General features: G+C 41.2%; 1 protein-coding gene across 2 annotated transcripts; it reads right to left on the reverse strand.

Annotated features, from left to right (window-relative positions):
- Positions 1 to 9,777: 9,777 nt before the first annotated feature.
- Positions 9,778 to 16,851, reverse strand: LOC120439425 (zinc finger protein OZF-like). Of its 2 annotated transcripts, XM_039610400.1 has the most exons (3): positions 16,578 to 16,851; positions 11,887 to 12,077; positions 9,778 to 11,815 (listed from the first exon to the last, which is right to left on the reverse strand). In XM_039610400.1, exons 1-3 carry the CDS (start codon positions 16,747 to 16,749, stop codon positions 11,807 to 11,809), a joined length of 372 nt encoding a protein of 123 aa, XP_039466334.1. In that variant the 5' UTR covers positions 16,750 to 16,851; the 3' UTR covers positions 9,778 to 11,806. The 2 variants fall into 2 exon arrangements, with proteins under 2 accessions (XP_039466334.1, XP_039466333.1); XM_039610399.1 differs by having other exon boundaries at positions 9,778 to 12,077.
- Between the last annotated feature and the right edge of the window lie 2,813 nt (positions 16,852 to 19,664).

Here is a 19,664-nt window from a genome sequence, read left to right on the forward strand (position 1 = left end):
AATGAAATGTGCTCTATTTGGAAGCAGCCCCCCCCTTTCGACAGGTTGTGTGTGAGACTTTAAATCATCAAACTGTAAATTGTAAATTTTAAATTGTTATTGATCCCTTTACCCCGAGTCCTAAAGTGTATATTTATTTTCTTACTCTTCTTATATTTATTGTTTGTTTACTTGCACTGCTGTAACTGGAGCCTCGTCATCTCATCTCTCTATATACTGGACTGTATGTAGCGGAGATGACAAAGTTTACTTTGACTTCAGCATCAGGCGCACCGAGGGCTCTCGCGCTCACTTTTCGGTTATAGAATTTCGAAAATATATCAGTACAAATTTCGGGCAACCGCCCGTGTCGCCCGTATCAAAAACCGCTACTGTGTGTGTGGGGGGAGGGGGGGAGAGAGAGAGCTGTGCATGAAGTGTGATTTTATCCTGGTGAAAGCAAAACAGCAAAAGTAAGAGGAAATTCATGACTATGTTTATGTGAAGCGTAGTTTGGATCTTCTTTTGCTGCTGGTTCGGTCAATATTGTTTGAAGAGAAATAAAAACCTGCAGCTTCAGAATCAGTGCAAAAAAAAAGTGTAAACACAAGCACGGACCCGCCGACGGATCAGATTCTGATGCTTCAGCGGGTCCGCACTTTATGTTTACGTCTTTGTGCAGAATCGGTGTACCTGCTCTCATTTACTGTTTTACCTGTTTCGTGGTTGTTGAAATGTAGTAATATTTATATTAAAAATCGATTCAGGATTTTAATGAATCGATATCACGTTATCCGAGCAAGAATCGATTTTAATCGATAATCAAAACCCGCTCCTAGTAGCTGTGTAATCATGCTTATGTACATCTGGATAATGACACAAACTAGTGTTTGGTGCTTCACTTATTAATAAACTAAAAGACAGAAATCAGATTATAGGATCTGTAGTGTTGTTTATTTATATTATGGTGCTTATCATTTGTGATATTTATTACTGTGTGCATACTTTATTAGGAGAGATGAAATAAAAAAATCTCTTCCTTGCTGGTTCCATCGAAGAAGAAATGCTCAAGGAACTATGTAACGCGTACGTAATCCAATTCCACAACACAGTGTGATGGGGAAATCAGCTGTATTTTGCTGCCCATTTTCGCTGTGTCCAAATTCATGGGCTGCATCCTCCTGAGGACGCATTTGTAGACCGATTACGTCACAGCGACGCGCCGAAGGCTGTCCAAATTCGTACACTCCTCCGAAAGCCGACAAATGCGTCCTCCTTTTCCCCGAATTTGAAGGATGGGTCGGGTGTGTCCTTCGTGGCCCACCATATCCCAGAATTCATAGCGCGGCCCAGCCAAACTCCAGTTTCCGGCAATGGCGGCCGCTACTAAGTTTTAAAATTACTCTTATTACTCTTTCTGGGTCACAAAATAAACTTTTAACATATTTTCAGGCACGAATGTGGGTGTGTAAACTTCGAATATCTGCTCGGAATATCAAGATATCGCATATTTCTAAAAGTGCTTCGAAGTTTTCGGAGACATCTGTTACCCACCAGCTCGATAGCTAGCCGGGAGCTCGAGGGTCACTGAAGCCGCCGAGAACGGCACAACTCCTGGCACATCATTTTCAGATCACCGCAGACTTTTGCTACTCAGGTTAAACGTAATATATAAGTCACTTAGATAACCTAAAAATGTTATTGTTTGGCTTTTTTTCAGTGTTTTATTTGTTCATGAGTAAATCAGTTTGGCTGAGATTAAGGTTATTAGATTAGATTAGATAAAATAAAACTTTATTAATCCCCCGGGTGAGTTCCTCCTTGGTTTTCACACAGCTGAATAAACGTCAAACAGAAAACTGATTAAACAGAAGTGTGAGATGGTCGAGAATTTATGCCAGTGTCCTGTTATATTTTATATAGCAAGGAGCAGACGGCCGAGTTTATTAAACTCCACCAACACAGCGGTGACGCAAATCTGAAGGCTAGACCGTCCCATTTCATAGCCTCCCACTTCCGGCCTTCTCGGTCTTCGAAGGACCCGGCCCACGTAGACCGCGAAGGCCGGGTCCTCTGAAGGATGCAGCCGACGTTTTGGGACACAGCTATTGACTCACAGCTAGAAGGTTCTGAATTTGATTTAACCATCTGAACTTTTTTTTAAAAAACATCTGAACTTTCTGTGTGAAGTTTGCATGTTCTCCCCGTGGTTGTTCCGTACCTCTTGGGGTATTCTGGATTCCTCCCACTCCCCACAGATATGCAGCTCGTAAGGTCAGGTTAATTGGTGGTGGTCGCTGTGTGTTAGTTTGATCGATGACCTGTCTAAAGTGTGCCCTGCCTTTTGCCATTGTTACCATGGAAATGGATTGTATTTCACTCACATTTGCAACTAAAAAAAACAGACCTACAATTGAAACGCATTTAGGAGCCACATGTGTATAAAAAAGTCTGATAACATTAAGCCTACGCACACTGAAAGGGTAAAAGTAGCAGTGATGATAACGCTGGGACAGTTTAACATGGAGCTGGAGTTGGTTTACACCACAGTGAGGAGCAAAGAGATCAGGCTGAGTGAAAGAAAACATGCTTCTGGCAACATAGAAAACAGTGCTTTTCCTGTAATCACCATGAAAATATTTACTGGTAAAAAGCTAGTGGAAGTCCTTCATCAGACCACCTGATCAACCAACAAAAGCAAACTTTGCAGCTGTTCCATCCACTGTTGTTTGTTTTACACAGCAAAACATCTGGAGTTAGCCTCCAGTGTGCTTTACTACACCATATTTATTTCAAGGCTTTTGTAACATTTTTCAAATTGAAAGTGAAATAATATAAAATACTATGTTAATTAAGTTGTATTAATATTAAAAGAAGAAAAATGGCAGAAATGATACTAATGGTAATGATAACATTGTAAGGAAAATGACTCCCTTACTACAATTATTTATATTATTATTTAGTATCGCACTTTCACATGAAGAACATTTGCACACAAGAAGTTAAATTATTTATTGAATATTTATTGTGTATTTTAAAATCAGTTTGTAGACTTTGTTTTAGAAAGGAGATAGCTACATGGGGAATAAATGCCTTTTGTTCCACTAAATTGTATCCTGTATTCAGGATTGCTTTTAACTAACCAGGTTATTGTTTAATTTTGGTTACAGCGATGGTCAGTTTAATGCTTTATCTACCTTTGTGCACTACCGGATGACTAGATCTTGCTTAGAGAGCTACTGGGTTTGTAGCCATTAAACATATCAGACATACGTACATTCAGGGCCCAAACTATTTAATGATTTATAACCAATTTGTAATACCTTTATTGCCTGTAAATGGCCTGTATTTGTATAGCACTTTACTAGTCCCTAAGGACCCCAAAGCGCTTTACATATCCAGTCATCCACACATTCACACACACATTCACACACTGGTGATGGAAAGCTACATTGTAGCCACAGCCACCCTGGGGGGCACTGACAGAGGCGAGGCTGCGTGACACAATCCCTGGGGCTATTACACAAAATGCAAAGTTACTATCACATTAAATATGAGCAAATGTAGAGAATAAGAGCCACACCTCTTCTGGTGCCATGCACTTACACATCCTCATCATCTGAACTGCTGTCTTACTCTCCCTCCATCATCTTCATCATCCTTCAATGCTTCTGTGTGACTCCTGGAAGTCTAAAAGATCCTGATATCACACTTAACTGAAACCAAACTTCTTTTTCCTTTTGTTCCGCCTGTTCCGTTTGGTTCTTTTGCCATAAGAATTATTTTCTAAAGGCCAAGAAAGATGCCCAACGGATTTACGGCCTTGCCATATTGGTCTATTTGATTGACCTTTGTTTTTATTGTTTATTTGATTTTATTTTCACTTGCTACACACACAGACATGACTGGGGGAAGGAAAAGAGAGAAAGAAAGAGGTAGGGAAAGAAAAACAGTGGGGAAGAGGAACGGTGATAAAGGGCAAAAAACAAAACAAACAGACAAAAAAATACATTAATCACCTGGATCACCTGTTGAGAGAGAAAAAAGAGAAAAACAAGCAAAGAAGAGAGCAATATAATAAACAACATCATCACGATGATCTATGTGAATATAACAGTAAATACTAAATATTGAATATTATTGTGCAGCACGTAGGATCAACAGCGCACAGTGTGCTTTAAAGTAGGAGCCAAAAAGTGACGTGCCCGTGAGCTCTGCCGACAGCCAGCTGTGCCAGAGGGACCAAGCCCCAGGCCCAGGGGCCAAGGCCCCCCACCCCCTGAAAGGGCCCAAGCGAGCCCCAGGCTCCAGGCCCTGACAAGCAGCCGCCAGGAGTGAGTACCTGGATGCACATCTCCGGACACCAAGAACCAGACAATGCAATGATGACTGAGGATGTCTGCCACTGGCAGGGGGAGTGGTGGGGGGGAGATAGGCCTCCATACCTTGGAGGGCCTGAGATGTCCCTAGAGAGGTGGTGTCTGATACCCAACCTGACATATGGACACAGACAAACAGGCACACACAGATACGAACATCCATTCCCACCCTCATGTTCTCATATGCAATTACTCAGCACTCACCCAAAGTGGAGACAGACATAAAGAGACACTGTACACACAATCAAACTCCCTAAGCATACTCTATACCCCAGGTCTAGGTACCCTTGTCCCTAGAGGGGGAAACTGCACCCAGACCCAAGTAGCGTTACCCTTTTCCCTGGGGTGGAGAGAAGCAGACCGCCCCGACTCTGCAGCAGCAGGGAGGCCCCACATTCCAGACCCCAATCGGCACCAGGGGTGAGGTTGTACACCGTGATGGTCTTCTGGATGCCATGTAGCGTGCCCACCCCCAAGGTCCAAGTTGTGAGTAATGTGAATGTCTAAGTTGTGGGATAAAATTGAGGCACAGGCAGCCAGAAGGGGACGCTCCTGGGGTATCCCCCGACGCCCCAAGCCTGTCCCTACCCCCACACCAATCACAACAGCGAAGGTGGGACCAAACTATGACCCCGCACCCCCACTAGGTGATGGAGCTGATCAAAGAAGCCCGGAGCAATTGATCTGATGTGGTGGCAGAGGCTGTATCAAGACTAATGTAATCTATTAGATCATTTCTATATTGGTTAGAATTAAGATTATTTTTATTTTTCTAGTTCATGAGAACTAAAACCAAACTAACATAAAACATATCATCCAAAGGCAGCTGCCATACAAAAACCTAAATATCAGGATGTCCACTCTAATAATAATAATAACAATATTATTATTATTATTATTATTATTATTATTAATAATAATAATAATAATAATAATAATAATAATAATAATAATGGAATGCATTTATATAGCGCTTTTCGGGAACCCTCAAAGCGTTTACAATACCACTATTCATTCATACAGAGATTGAAAATATGACGTCTTTCAGGGGTAAAACCGCAAAGAATTCTGGGAACTCGTGGCAAGAGGTACTAGCGCACACAGGCTTTCAACTGAAATCAGTTATACAGCGATAAAAAGAAACACAAAAAATGGCAAGAAGCTGTTGTATTATTAACTGCAATAGCCGGTCGCATGACAGCCACGGGAAGCCGACGGGTAAAGAGATCGGTTGTTTCTGAAGTAACAAAGAGCCGATGGATGGTCTGGATTGCAGCCATTCAAAGACCAAATATAACGTCCACTCCAGCTCACATGTTAGTCTGCTCCAAGCATTCCCACAAAGGTCAGTGTTTTGTACTAGTTAATACGTCATTTTTCATAACATAATTGGTGATATAGGTTAAAGGTCTGGCGCTGTACAGAAATTGTTGCGCTATGCTCCTTTGTTTATTGTGCATAAATAGTGAATTGTCCTGACACAATATTGCATTTCGCTTCTGTTATTACCACGGTACATTGACAAAAACATATACTTTTATTCACAGGATAAAACAGGTTTTTTTGTATCACTAATTGCCCAGTACGATTACAGCATACAATATTATTGTCACTGCTACATTTCTGTAATGCGTACCAGAAATAATTTCCACTACTAATTAATTACCGTTGAGCTTAAAGGTTATATTAATAAACGGTTAACAAATATGTATTTATGAAGACGATTTGTGAGACTAGTAAACTTATGATATGTACGATGGTCTTTCGTTCTACACGGTGTATTTCAAGGTCCTGTACCCGTCCGTCGGTAAACTGTGCTTGGGCTTGTTGGAGTGACCTGAAGTTACTAAAAACTTCATGAGTGTATGCACTCACTCCAAGAACCGTATAATTATAAATATGAGCGTGGTGAAAGTTGGGCAGCACGCTAACATCTTTTGTCCACTCTGTGTGCTCGTAAGGGTCTAACCCTTTCACTCCTTTGATTTTTTCCTCGTATCTTTTCTTTGACTTTTCATGAAGTCTGTCTTTGTACGGACCGGCATTGTTCTCCTTAGTTTTGTACATTCCTTTTTTGGGGGCCAAAGAAAAACCAAGAAGGTATTGGAACCAGAGAATGAACGTTTTGCGGTGCTGCAAATGCTTGCGTTTGATGCTGTACTTGGATTGTTTTGCCACGAGTTCCTGGCATGCAATGCGCCAAAGTCACGTGGTCTGTCAATCTCTACAGTTGTAGCCACAGCTGCACTGGGGCAGACTGACAGAGGCGAGGCTGCCATATCGTGCCATCGGCCCCTCTGGCCATCACCAGTAGGCGGTAGGTGAAGTGTCTTGCCCAAGGACACAACGACCGAGACTGTCTGAGCCGGGGCTCAAACCGGCAACCTTCCAATTACAAGATGAACACCCAACTCTTGAGCCACGATGAGCCTCTGTTTGCTTCTACCATGACATCGCATTCAGTCATTAATTTATTATTTATTTATTATGTTTAATATCATGAATTTTTCCGCTCTCCTGAATATTTCTTGAGCGTGGGATAAGTGTGGGTTCAAAGTGCCTTTTAAGTCTAAGTTACCTCTAGACCAGGGATGTTACAGTGCCCAAAGCGATGACTAGTTCACTGGTACATCATATGGAAGCCAACAGCACCCTAATAAATATTTCTGATCTTGTAACAGAGTATGAGAATGTTAAAGTGATGCAGGTGCTTCAACTAAAAGTCCACACTAATGTGGGTTAGGTCCCATAACTGGTTGTTAAAAACCTCACTATACTATATCAAAGTGAGACAAAGATAGAGCAGTATCAAAATCTATGAATCCCACGGGTGTGTGTCTCCATCAATATGATTGTTTCCAAGGTCTTAGGGGTGGGTTTCAATAATCAATTTATTGATTCAAATCAACTTTAGCTTTAATAATGCAATATTGATTCATTAAAATCGTGAATCAAATTTTAAATATACATATATTCTGCCAGAAATGTCAGAATCTCAGTTTAAACCTGACTACAACAACCACGAAACATGGTTTCCGCAAGAAGACGTAAACACAAAGCGCGGACCCAACGTATCAGAATTAGTGAGATTTTGGCTTTCACACCCAGCCGTTGGGGCTGAAAGCCGAAACCTTACAGATTCTGATGTGTTGGCTTCGTGTTTGTGTTTTTTTGCACTAGATTCTGAAGCTTCAAGTTTCATTACTCCCCAACCAAACTGACTGAACCAGCAGCAAAAAAAGATCCAAAGTAAGCTTCACATAAATATCATCATGAATTCCCTCTTACTTTTACTGTTTGGCTTCCACCTTGATAAAATCACAGTAACTAATTACTGATTACTTCCCTGAAAAATTAATCCCATTACTTTACTTTTCCGTTACCGTCACTTGACCCTTGTTTCAATCCAGGCGGTCAGTGTTGACATTGTGGAGGACTATAAATTCCTTGGAGTACACATTAACAATAAACTGGACTGGGCTACAAACACCACAGCACTTTACAGGAAGGGCCAGAGTCGCCTCTATTTTTTGAGGCGACTGAGGTCCTTCAACATCTGCCAGAAAATGCTCAGGATTTTCTACGAGTCTGTTGTGGCCAGTGCGATCCTCTATGCTGTTGCATGCTGGGGGAGCAGGCTGAGGGTCGCAGACGCCAACAGACTCGATAAACTGATCCGTAAGGCCAGTAATGTTGTGGGGATGGAGCTGGACTCCCTTAAGGTGGTGTCGGAGAGGCGGATGTTGTCCAAGATAAAGACAATGTTGGATAACACCTCCCACCCACTCCATGACATGCTGGTCAGTCACAGGAGCACGTTCAGTGAAAGACAGAGTACCGAAAAGCTCCACTGAAAGACACAGGAAATCATTCCTGCCTGTGGCCATCTCCCTGTACAACTCATCCACTTAACACACTGTTTACTGCAACAGCTACACATGTATATATTGTGCTATTCTTAGTTAGTGTATTGTCTGTCTTTGTTAATGTTTGTTTGTAATGGAGCACTGTAACAAAAAAATAATTTCCCCTAGGGATCAATAAAGTATTCTGATTCTGATTACTTATTTTCAAAAGTACTTAATTACTTAGCTACTTTTTAAAAACATGATTTACAACCTCAATAGGTGATAAAGCAATAGATCTTTCAGCCCAATTCTACTATTTTTTCTATTTTCTATTCCATTTGATTACATCATTCAAAATGTAATCAAATGGAAACGTCTCTTTTCAAAACTTGTTTTATTAGTTTCAATCTTTTAAAAAATTGTATTATATGCAACATTCTCTGACTGGAAGAAATTTGTTTAACATTTAAACCTATTTTCTGCACATTCCAGCACATAAAATAAAATATTTTTTTGTGTTTACACACAGCAGAAAATTAAAATCAAAGACTAGCGGTCCTGTTGCTCTATTTTCACCTGTAAAGCAGGAGTGGGGTAGGCGGAGGTTTGTACTGGTGCAGGTGTGCCGCAGCAACCAGTTGAAGAATTCATTAATTACACGCGATCTACTACTTAACAATTTTCATGACTGACTAGTTTTTTCCCCTTCCCATTTTTTGTTGCCAATGATATTTGTGGTGTGAATGTTTCATAATCAACAGGAGGCAGGTTCACCATAACCACACACATCCAGACTCAGACATCATGTTACACGATACAGTCCACGGTAGCTATAGGCTCCAAGTGAAGCTGAAGAAAGCATCTTCGTTGGTCAGAGGTTTCTCAGCAGAGGAGGATTTAGCTGAAACAGTTGAAGCTCTGTGTGGGTTTTACAACAATGACAAAAAACAAAACAAAAAACAAAACACCAGTTTTGTTAACAGATGTAGAATTTTGCTGGAGCACAGCTCTTTACGGTTTATGTTTACATGAATTTCTAAATTAGTATAAAACATCAGAAACAAAGAAAATCTTGTGCAAAATAAGGCACCTCAGAAAAAAAAAACATCCATCCATCCATCCATTCGCTTATCCTTTTCAGGGTCGCGGGGGGCGCTGGAGCCTATCCCAGCTGTCATAGGGCGAGAGGCGGGGTACACCCTGGACAGGTCGCCAGTCTGTCGCAGGGCCAACACACAGGGACAGACAAGCATTCACACTCACATTCACTCGCACATTCACACCTAGTTACAATTTCGATTATCCAATTAACTTATCCCCACAAGCTGCATGTCTTTGGACGGTGGGAGGAAGCCGGAGTACCTGGAGGGAACCCACGCAAACACGGGGAGAACATGCAAACTCCACACAGAAAGACCCTGGCCTGATGGTGGAATTGAACTCAGGACCTTCTTGCTGTGCGGCAACAGTGCTAACCACCGTGCCACCGTGCTGCCAGAGAAAAAAAAACCTCAAAAGAAATTTAAACAAAACTTTATTTAAACATTAGGAACACAAAACAAACACTAAAACTAAACCTAAACAATGATCAAACAGAACAAGAGGATACTGAACCTTAACCATCATAAAATGTATGATCATGGTTTTCCTGGTACATTTTAATAATGAGATGATAAACTTAACTATTGCAGAAAGCATGTTCAAAAGTTGATTAATTCTGAGATCTACTATATACTGCTTGTATTTGGTAAGCACTTGGCTCAGATTGGCTTTGTTAAAGTCCGCAAGAGCAATAATGAGAGAGTCCGGGAATGTCCGCTCCATGTGCAGTATCTGCTCCGCGTGGCCGCACTAAGCTGCCTGCACATCCGCATCTGGCGGGATGTAAACAGCGGCCAAGATGAATGAGGTAAACTCACGTGGAGAATAAAACGGTTTGCAATGAATAAAAAGGTATTCCAGAGAGGGAGAGCAGTGCTGAGCAATCACTGTTACATCTGTGCACCAGCCACTATTAATGTAGAAGCAGACACCTCCACCTGTGGTCTTACCAAAGAGAGAGGCCTGCCATTCCGTGCACAGCAGATGAAAACCCTCCAACTTGAGCGCGCAGTCCGGGATGTCCTCACAGAGCCACAACTCCGTAAAACATAAGACACAGGAGGAGGCAAAGTCTCTGTTCATGCTTCTCATCAGGGCCAGCTCGTCCATCTTATTCCGGAGTGAGCGTACGTTGGAAAGGAAGATCCCAGGAAGAGCAGTTTACAGTCTGCGTCTCCTCAGACGCACGAGTGCGCCGGCTCGCTTTCCTCTCCTTCAGCGTCTCACTTTCCTGATCAAAGTCTGTAGTAAATCTGCCGCAGATGCGACAAATATTGGAAGTAAATCCACAGGTGTTGTAGTTCTGTAGTTAAGAAGCTCTTTTCTGGTGTAAGAATATCCAGAGGAGTGCCCAGACACACAAGTTGTGCACAAAAACAAAACAGAAGTAACGCACTGAAGTACCAGGGCATCCATACGTGGCGCCATCTTATGGAGATACCAGTACCAGATTGTAGTGGAAAACCAGTCAAGTTGTGGCAAGTTGATCCAAGTAGCTACTAATTTCAAAAGAGGCTTTGAGTGTTTGGTTACAACAGCTCAGAGTAGAGAAAGGAAGCCATCATTAATGGAGCTCCAATATCTCAATTCACCATGGCAACAGGTAAATAAAGAACAGTGCCTCCATATGTCAGTGCTGACCACGAGGCTAATTTACAAAAACAAAAAACAAAAATGGCAGGACCATTCACAGCTGTCCAACATTTTCTAAGCATGAAACTTTAATCAGTATGGATTTTCATGTGTCTCTTTGCGTGTCCGGGATGACTGAATCTTTTCCCACAGATGCTACAGGAATACGGTTTCTCACCAGTGTGAATTCTTATATGACGTTGCAACTCATAGTTCTCTCTGAATCCTTTCCCACAGGTGCTGCAAAGATGCGGCTTCTCACCTGTATGAATTTTTAAGTGATAATACAAATGTGAACGCCGACTGAATCTTTTCCCACAGATGTTACAGATATGGGGCTTCTCACCTGTGTGAATCCTTACATGAGACTCAAAGTGTGATTTATAGGTAAATCTTTTACCACAAGTGCTGCAAGGATACGGTTTCTCACCTGTGTAACAGTTACCATGACTTTTCAAAGCTGATATCTGACGGAATTGTTTCCCACAGGTGCTACAAGAATACGGTTTCTCACCTGTGTGAATTCTGAGATGTACAGTCAAGGCGGATTTGTTGTGAAAACTTTTTTCACAGGTGCTACAAGAATAAGCCCCCTTACCACTGGTTCTACCTGAATATGGTTTGTCGCCTTTGTGAACTCTCAGATGTACATTCAGCTGGCATTTAAACTGAAAATGTTTTCCACAGACGTCACATTTCAGAGACTTTTTCCTTGTGTCAGTTTTACTTTGACTCTCTGAAACAGCAGGGTTGTCTACTCTCTGACTGTGACTGCCGTTTCTGTGATGTCTCCTCTTCTTTAGCTCTGCATTTCTAGTTGATCCTGAGTCCACATGCTGGCTTGCTTCCTGATCTCGGCTCTCTGCTTCAGGAAAGCTGTGAGAAAGGAGATGCTCACCGTTTGTTTCTGATTCAGTGTGTGCACTTTCCTCATAAGCGGCTGTCACCATGAAGGCATCAGTCTCCTGCTTCAGTCCATGCTGCTCTCCCTCCTGACTGGTGCAGAGTTCCTCCTGTTCCTCTTTAATCTGTGGAGGCTCTGGGTCCTCCTCAGTCAGACTGGAGTTCCTTTCTTGGATGCAGACCTGTTGGTCTGTAAGAACCTCCTCTTTCTCAATGACATGTTGCTGTTGGAGGTCTAAAAAGACAAATGTAGGGGGTGGGGGTGACAGAAAAACAAACATTTGAGAAAATATGTTCTGATCTGAAACATTAACAGGTCTCTCCACAGTGAGAATGTGTCTCACATATACAAGTGAAATTTAAAGTGTACAAAATTTGATATTAATATTCTGCAATTTTGCACAATTTTAAAAAGTTTACATTTCTTCAATATTGAACAGCAGAAAATAGGCTTTCTTGTCCGAGGTCATTTAAGTGAAAAAAAGAAAAAGAAAAGAAAAAGACAGCGGCCGACAGCGCTGTAAACAACGGTAGACTGGTGGGTAATAAGCGAATGGATAATGCAGAAAACAGAGATTTGAGACGGGAAACTGTTCTTGAAGTACAGAGAGAGAGAGAGAGCTGTGCATGAAGTGTGATTTTTATCGTGGTGGAAGCAAAACAGCAAAACTCAGAGGGAATTCATGACGATCTTTATCAAATGTGAAGCGTAGTTTGCTGCTTCTTTTGCTGCTGGCTCAGTGAATTTTGGTTGGAGAGAGACAAAACCTGCAGCTCAGAATCAGCGCAAAGTAAACACAGAGCGGACCCGACGCATCAGAATCGGTGAGCTCCGACAGCGTGTCCCTCTACGTGTTGTCGGGTGAGAAAGCCGAGAAAGACAAAGCTGATTCTGATGCATCGGGTCCGCTCTGTGTTACGTCTTTGTGTGGAATCCGTGTACCTGCTCTCATTTGCTGTTTGGTGGTTGTTGAAATAGTTTTGTGAGCTTTAACCTGAGAAACTGGCGTTTCTGGCAAAACACAGTTATATTTAAAAGTCAATTCAGGATTTAATGAATCGATATCGCTTTATTCAAGCTACTCACCTCTCTCTATCCACCTGCACTTTCAACTGGACCACAGCCAATCACAGAGGTCCCGCCCCTGACTATCTCTGATTGGTTTAGTCCATGATAGGGGCATAATATGTGTCTGTTGCTAACCACACGGAGAGTTGCAGAGATTTTTTTTTTTTTTTTGTTACCCGAACAGTTGGTCGCACTGGTGCGACCAAATATTTTTTTTTTAGTCGCACCATTGAAAAATTTGGTCGCATTTGCGACCAAATTGGTCGCACTCTAGAGCCCTGGTCTGTCCTGTGCTCCTCCATCACAGTCTGGTATGGTGCAGCCACTAAACAGGACAGGAGCAGACTGCAGCGGACTGTACGGGCAGCAGAAAGGATCATCGGCGCCCCCCTGCCCTCCATCCAGGATCTGTACCTCTCAAGAACCAGGAAACGGGCAGGGAAAATCATCACAGACCCCTCACACCCTGGACACAGACTTTTTGACCTGCTGCCCTCTGGCAGACGGTACAGAAGCCTGCAGACCAGGACCACCCGACACAGGAACAGTTTCTTTCCCCTCACCATCTCCCTCCTAAACAGTTGAACTGTCACACTGCTCCCACTGCCAGACTGCAACTGCACCTTATGTACATCCTGTAGTATTCATTCCACCTCATTTCATTTCTGTATTTTATGTATATAAGTTTAGATTAGTTATTTATAGTTGGTTTACACAGCTTTGTGTATGTATGTGTAATGTATATATAGACACGTGTGTGTGTGTGTGTGTGTGTGTGTGTGTGTGTGTGTGTGTGTGTGTGTGTGTGTGTGTGTGTGTGTGTGTGTGTTTTACATTGCTGTGCTTGAGAGCCTCCATCTACCGGAACCAAATTCCTTGTATTTGTCTGCACATATACTTGGCCAATAAACACGATTCTGATTCTGATTCTGATTACAGCATGTTGCAAGTATTAAAGGTACTGCACTGTGGTGGTTTGGTTTAATAGACTCCAAGTTGTTCATGTAAATTGAGAGTCCTCTTTATACATTAAGGTTAATAATAGACTTCCACAGGGTTCCATGATAGAAATATTGGATTTACATTATACATTCTTCACAATCTGACAAATACAGTGCAACGGATGATATCCTGTACATCAGAGTTTATGTTGAATAAGGTTTTTTATATTGAATTACCATGTTCTACCTCATTTTTATATTATTCTTATAATTATATTTAAATTTTATATAACTTTTTGTTTTTGACACCGCAGAGATTGCTCTTAATTTCATTGTACATGTTACAATGACAATAATAATATTCGGATCTTTATCCTTAGTTATGCTGCAATAGGCTGTGTTTCCTCTTTACTAACCTTTTTTACTCATTATGTTTTTATACAACTCACTGAATTTAATTCATATTCATTTCTGGCTCTCTTCCACAGCATGTCCTTGACCTGTCTTCCTCCCCTCACCCCACCCAGTCGGAGCAGATGACTGCCCCTCCCTAAGCCTAGATATACAGGAGGTTTCTTCCTGTTAAAAGTTTCTCCTCCTCTCTCCACTCTTGCCAAAGTGCTTGCTCTTAGGGGGTCATATGATTGCTGGGTTTTTAGAGCCATAAATATGGATTATACAGAGATCACGTTTAGTGCAAATCCTGTTGTCTTTTATTTTCTGTTATAATCATTGGGCGAGTTTGATTACAGTTTAACATTATTGTGAAATTGTGAGTTTAATTTTAAATAAATAAAGAAAGAAAATTATTAATATAGCACCTTTCTGGACACAGTTGTTAAACTTAGAGGGAGAGAGTTCCACAGTGGCAAAGCTCTATCACCCTTAGTTCTCATCCTTGTGTGTTGTATAGCAAGTAGGCCCTGATCAGATAATCTCAGTGACCTGCTAGGGACATAGGGCTGTAGAAGATCAGAAATATGTGCTGGTACCATATGTGTTGGATCAAGGACACATCTAAAAAATGCAGGAAACCGGCCCTCGAGGCCTGGAGTTCGACACCTGTGACTTAGAGGATCTGGTCAAAAGCCTAGCTGCAGTGTTTTGCACAACCTGCAGACGATCCAGGGAAACTTTGCTTAGACACATAAACAACTGAATGTCATCACCATAACAGTGACAGAAAATGTCCTCAAAGGAGCCCATTATATGCTGGCGGGGGAGAAGATATATGTAACAATAAAGCACCCAAAACCAAATCTTGAGGGACACCATAAGTAAGGGAGGTAGAGGATAACCTAAAATTAGAGACCAGCACAGAAAAACCACAGGTGATGTAGATAGAACCACTCCAAGGCAGTTCCAGATACACCAACCTAATATTTGAGCCTTTCAAGCAGGATGTGGTGCTGACGTGAGGTCCAACATCAACAAAACAAAGCATTTTCCTGCATCGTTACTCATCAAAATGTTACTAGAGACCGTAAGAAGAGCTGTTTCCATGGAATGAACTCTACGAAAGCCAAACGGAAACCTATCAAAAATGCATTGTTTATCCAGAACTGTTATAAGTTGCTTAGCCACAACCCTTTCTAGAAACTTAGCACTTAATGGTAATTTAGAGATTGGCCTGTACATTGTGAGGCATCATAGAGGATCAGATGGATAGCAAAGCCAGGGGATCATACACCAAGACAGCCAGTACATCGTTGACACGAAGTGAGAACAGCAGGGCAGAGAAGAATAACACAAAAGTAGAGTGGGTAAAACTGCACCTGGCGGTGGCAGAGCCAAACAAAAGTCCATCATACTGAAAGTCATGAAAGCGTTACTTCATGTTACGCATTATCAGAATATACACTGAAAGGATAGAAGGATCACAGATGAACAGAACAATACAGTGTCACTGCACTTGCCGTGTTTAGTCAAAATAAGATGAAGAAGTTGTAAATGGAAATATTTTAATCATCATGTTTTGTATTTGCATTTTTTTAAATAAAGATTGTTGTAAAAGAAAAAAAGAAATTCATTTTTGCATGAGTTACTTTTTAAACAGTGCTTCAAGTATGACACAGATATTAAATCTACTGCCATGACAAGTACTGTATGAATAAAAAATGAACTGAATGGATTGATCGGCCAGGAGTTGTTGGGTCAGCCTGTCATGTGACCGATTATGAGCTGGTCTATTTCACATAGGATCATTTATTGACGGAGGCAGCACAGCCCACTAAGAATTACTGAGCCTATTAACATCACTAACATGTGGCACATTTAGACATTATACTTTGCTTCAGTGAAGAGAAACTTTATCCACTGATTGTTTTCTTGCTTTGCTGCAGATGTAAAGACATTAATTACAGCAGTATTTGCAATGTGGACAGCTTTTGTTCTGATGCTTTGGAGAGTCTGTGACTGTGTGTGTGTTTACTTTCAGGCTTTCATAGAGAATAAATGGAATAAACAGTTGGTGTGGACGCTCATCTTCATCAATGTTAGTCAGCAGACAGTTTCCACACTGTCTCATTAAGAGTGTGTGTGCTCTTCCTGAACTATCACCGTTTGCTCCTCTGAATTCATCACCAAAGTAACAGCTTCCTGCTCTCAGCTAACATCAGCTTAGAGAAATCCTGGAGAAGCTGATAAACTTTCAGATTTATCACCAATCAACCAAACACTGAAGAATCTGAGCTTGAACAGCACAGAGTTAAAAACATGTCCATACCTATGATGTGTGAGTTTCTGTCGGGTTTCCGGCTGATATCCAGCAGTCTGTGCTGACGGTTGGTCTCCTCCTCATACTGGACGATGGTTTTTTGAACCTCTGAGAAGATTTCTTCACAAACAGCAGTTATTCTCTCCTTGATGAACTCTCTCAGATACTGAACTGAACTCATTGCTGCTTCAACTCAGGCTGGGCGGATCGATACAAAAAGCGATTGGTTTTGCTATCAGGTCCACACTAGCGTTGCAGTCTCTTTTTGTGAAGCGATATTGAGGCGTTTGTTGATGACATATGTGATGACGTCGAAGTCCCGGGAGCCGGCCGTACCACGTGAAAGACGAACCTTTAAAAAAAAAAAAAAAACTTTATTGACTGTAATGTATTACACTAAAAATTCTCTAACTAACCAGGGACGTGCAGAGAGGAGGTGGAAGCGGCTTGAGCACTTGACCTGCCCCTTTCCTGGTCAGCGCCCAAAGACCCCTTGTCTTGAGGCAATTATTTATTTATTTATTTATTTTATTATTTTTTAATATGTGTGTGTGCGTGTGGAGTCCTGTCTGTGCCCCTCAGCAATAATATTTAACTATTAATAACAGCTTTGATAAATAAAATGATCCGGTTTGCATCAGTCACATGACTACCATTAACCAATGCTCGTCCTTGACGGCAGTGCGCGCTGGTTACGAGCCGGGAACGAGCTCGCAAAGAACACGCGCATTTTCTTGCCTGGGGAGCTGTAGGAGAAACACGCAAATTAACTGGTAGACGCAGACTGATGCAACTAAACTAGTAACTAGGTGTACAGTGAACACTGTAGTCTACAGCACACAGGAGTATTAGGTTATTATGTACACCTTGGTAAGTTGTGTTGTGGCGAAAGACGATTTAATAAACAAATGAGTGTGCTGTGTGTGTAACAGCGCGACAAACTTTACCTGTCCTTTTATTAACTGCACAAGTAGTGCTGGTCATAGCTGCTGGCTCACTGGGTAAGGCTGTCATGGGTCTGTAGCTCTGTCCACCATATTTAGTTTTAAAGTAAGTTACAGGGCTTTTCCTGCCTGTCTGAAGGGCTTATATTTCACTAACAACTATCTAATATGCATATCCAAATAATTATGGATTATTATCGTTATGATATTAAAAACACACATTGTATTTTAAAGAAGCAGTATTATATTAGATTTATATTTCAAATATAACAAAATGCTGATTTTACAGCAGCAAAATTATCTCTACAGTTTAAACATTTAGTAAACCTTCTATCTGCACAGAGTGAATAGTCAAACATGCATTACTTTATATTTATTATATATTTTTTATATTCTTATTACTTTATTATTATAGTGTGTGTGTGTGTGTGTTTTATGTGTATAGATTTTTTTTTAATTATTACTCACCTAACACAGTCCAGACATGCCTCGTAAGGATGGTTCTATAGCATTTTCTATCATTGCTTCATTATGGATTAGGTGTAAGAGTTGTTAAGTGTGGATAATTAAATAATAGTTTAACGCAACAGCAAATTGTGCCTTGTTCTCAGATGGACAGCAAGTGAAGAGTGATAGATAAGATGAGGAGATGGAAGGAGGAAGAGTGATTCACAGGCTCTGCCTGTGAATTGTTGCCTTATGGTTCTAAGCACTGTCACCAATCTTTGCATTTTATTATTAAATCGTAACACTTTTTTTAATCAGCTACCATCTCTCCTGTGGACTTTTTAATGTCTACAGTCTCAGATCAACACAGCCCTGCCCTCCAGCACTATCAGCAGCAGCAGAAACCCCTCAACAACATTGTACCCATCAGGTAACACATAGGGTATGTTTGCTTTGCATTGTCCCCATCTGATGACACTGATATAGTCTGATGTGAATGCATATTAGATTTTTTGATGAATGTGGGTTTTGTTGTTATTCATCCTGGTTCTGTGAGCCCCTTTGTGACTCTGAATACCCGCCCCTTCAAACACCTCTGCACAGCCCTGCTGACTATGTCTCATAACTACTGCCCCAGCCTTCCTCTTTAGGAAGCTGGGTTACCTGTGTGATGGTCCAGTGGGTTCTTCCTGTGGAAAGTGAGCGATTCTTTCTGTTTGAATTACGAGAGCTATGAGACGCAACAGTAGGTGGAGCCTCTCCTTGTGACTAAAGAATTACTTTGGTTCTCTTCCATCAGATCTTGTCTTTGTTAGGGCTGTGCAATGTGACCAAAATCTTATATCCCGATATAAGACATTTATTCTCCCGACAACGCTATATAATCACAAAAATTTAACATTTTCTGTAAATTCTGTGAATCTCAGGCAACTCGACTTGCGTGAAGTCTTTTCAGCTGGGCGTCGTGTACCTGGAGTCGTATGGGATCAGAACGATGCCACCTTGAAACGAAACCGAAAAAAATATTGAAACCGAAAAAAATATTGTAACTGAAATAAATGTACTGAAAAATCTTGTATTGAAATCGTCTGTAGGGGAAACTTGTTTTGTAAAGTTCGTTTAGCTAACCCGTGCAGGTGAATGAATTTACCCTGACTAAAGAAATCAAGAGAAACGCACCGGGCTGCTCAGTAACTAACTAACCACGGTTACTGTACTTTTATTATGAGTATTATACTGTAAGAGCAACAGGCTAACAGCAGCATGTTTTTCTGTCGCTTTCCACATGTGGAAGGACATTAACGCTAACTTTTAAAAACCTGGCACTTCAGTAACCCCTCATTAGTCAATAGCTACGGATTAAATAGCAAAGCCCGATATTTATGTACTGAAACCAACTACTTCCGCTTGTCACCTTAAGTTAAAATGTTACATTTTTCCTCTGATTATTTTTTTAGCATTTTTTTTACTGAGTTTGTTACAAATATTCAGGTTAAAAAACTGTCCGAATTATTTTTAATGAGTTATGTTCACAAAGTCACATGTGCAGTACTCTGTACAGCTTGCATCCTTTAGGACAAATAATTTGAAGCATTGATATTTCTTGTTCAATACCACTGCTGATAGCACCTCCGTATGTTGTGACCAGGATGCAGCAGCAGACTGAACCTCGACTGAAACCTGCTCCATCATCTCATCTTTGCAG

This window comes from Oreochromis aureus, linkage group 3 (assembly GCF_013358895.1).
Source record: "Oreochromis aureus strain Israel breed Guangdong linkage group 3, ZZ_aureus, whole genome shotgun sequence".
Classification (NCBI taxonomy): domain Eukaryota; kingdom Metazoa; phylum Chordata; class Actinopteri; order Cichliformes; family Cichlidae; genus Oreochromis; species Oreochromis aureus.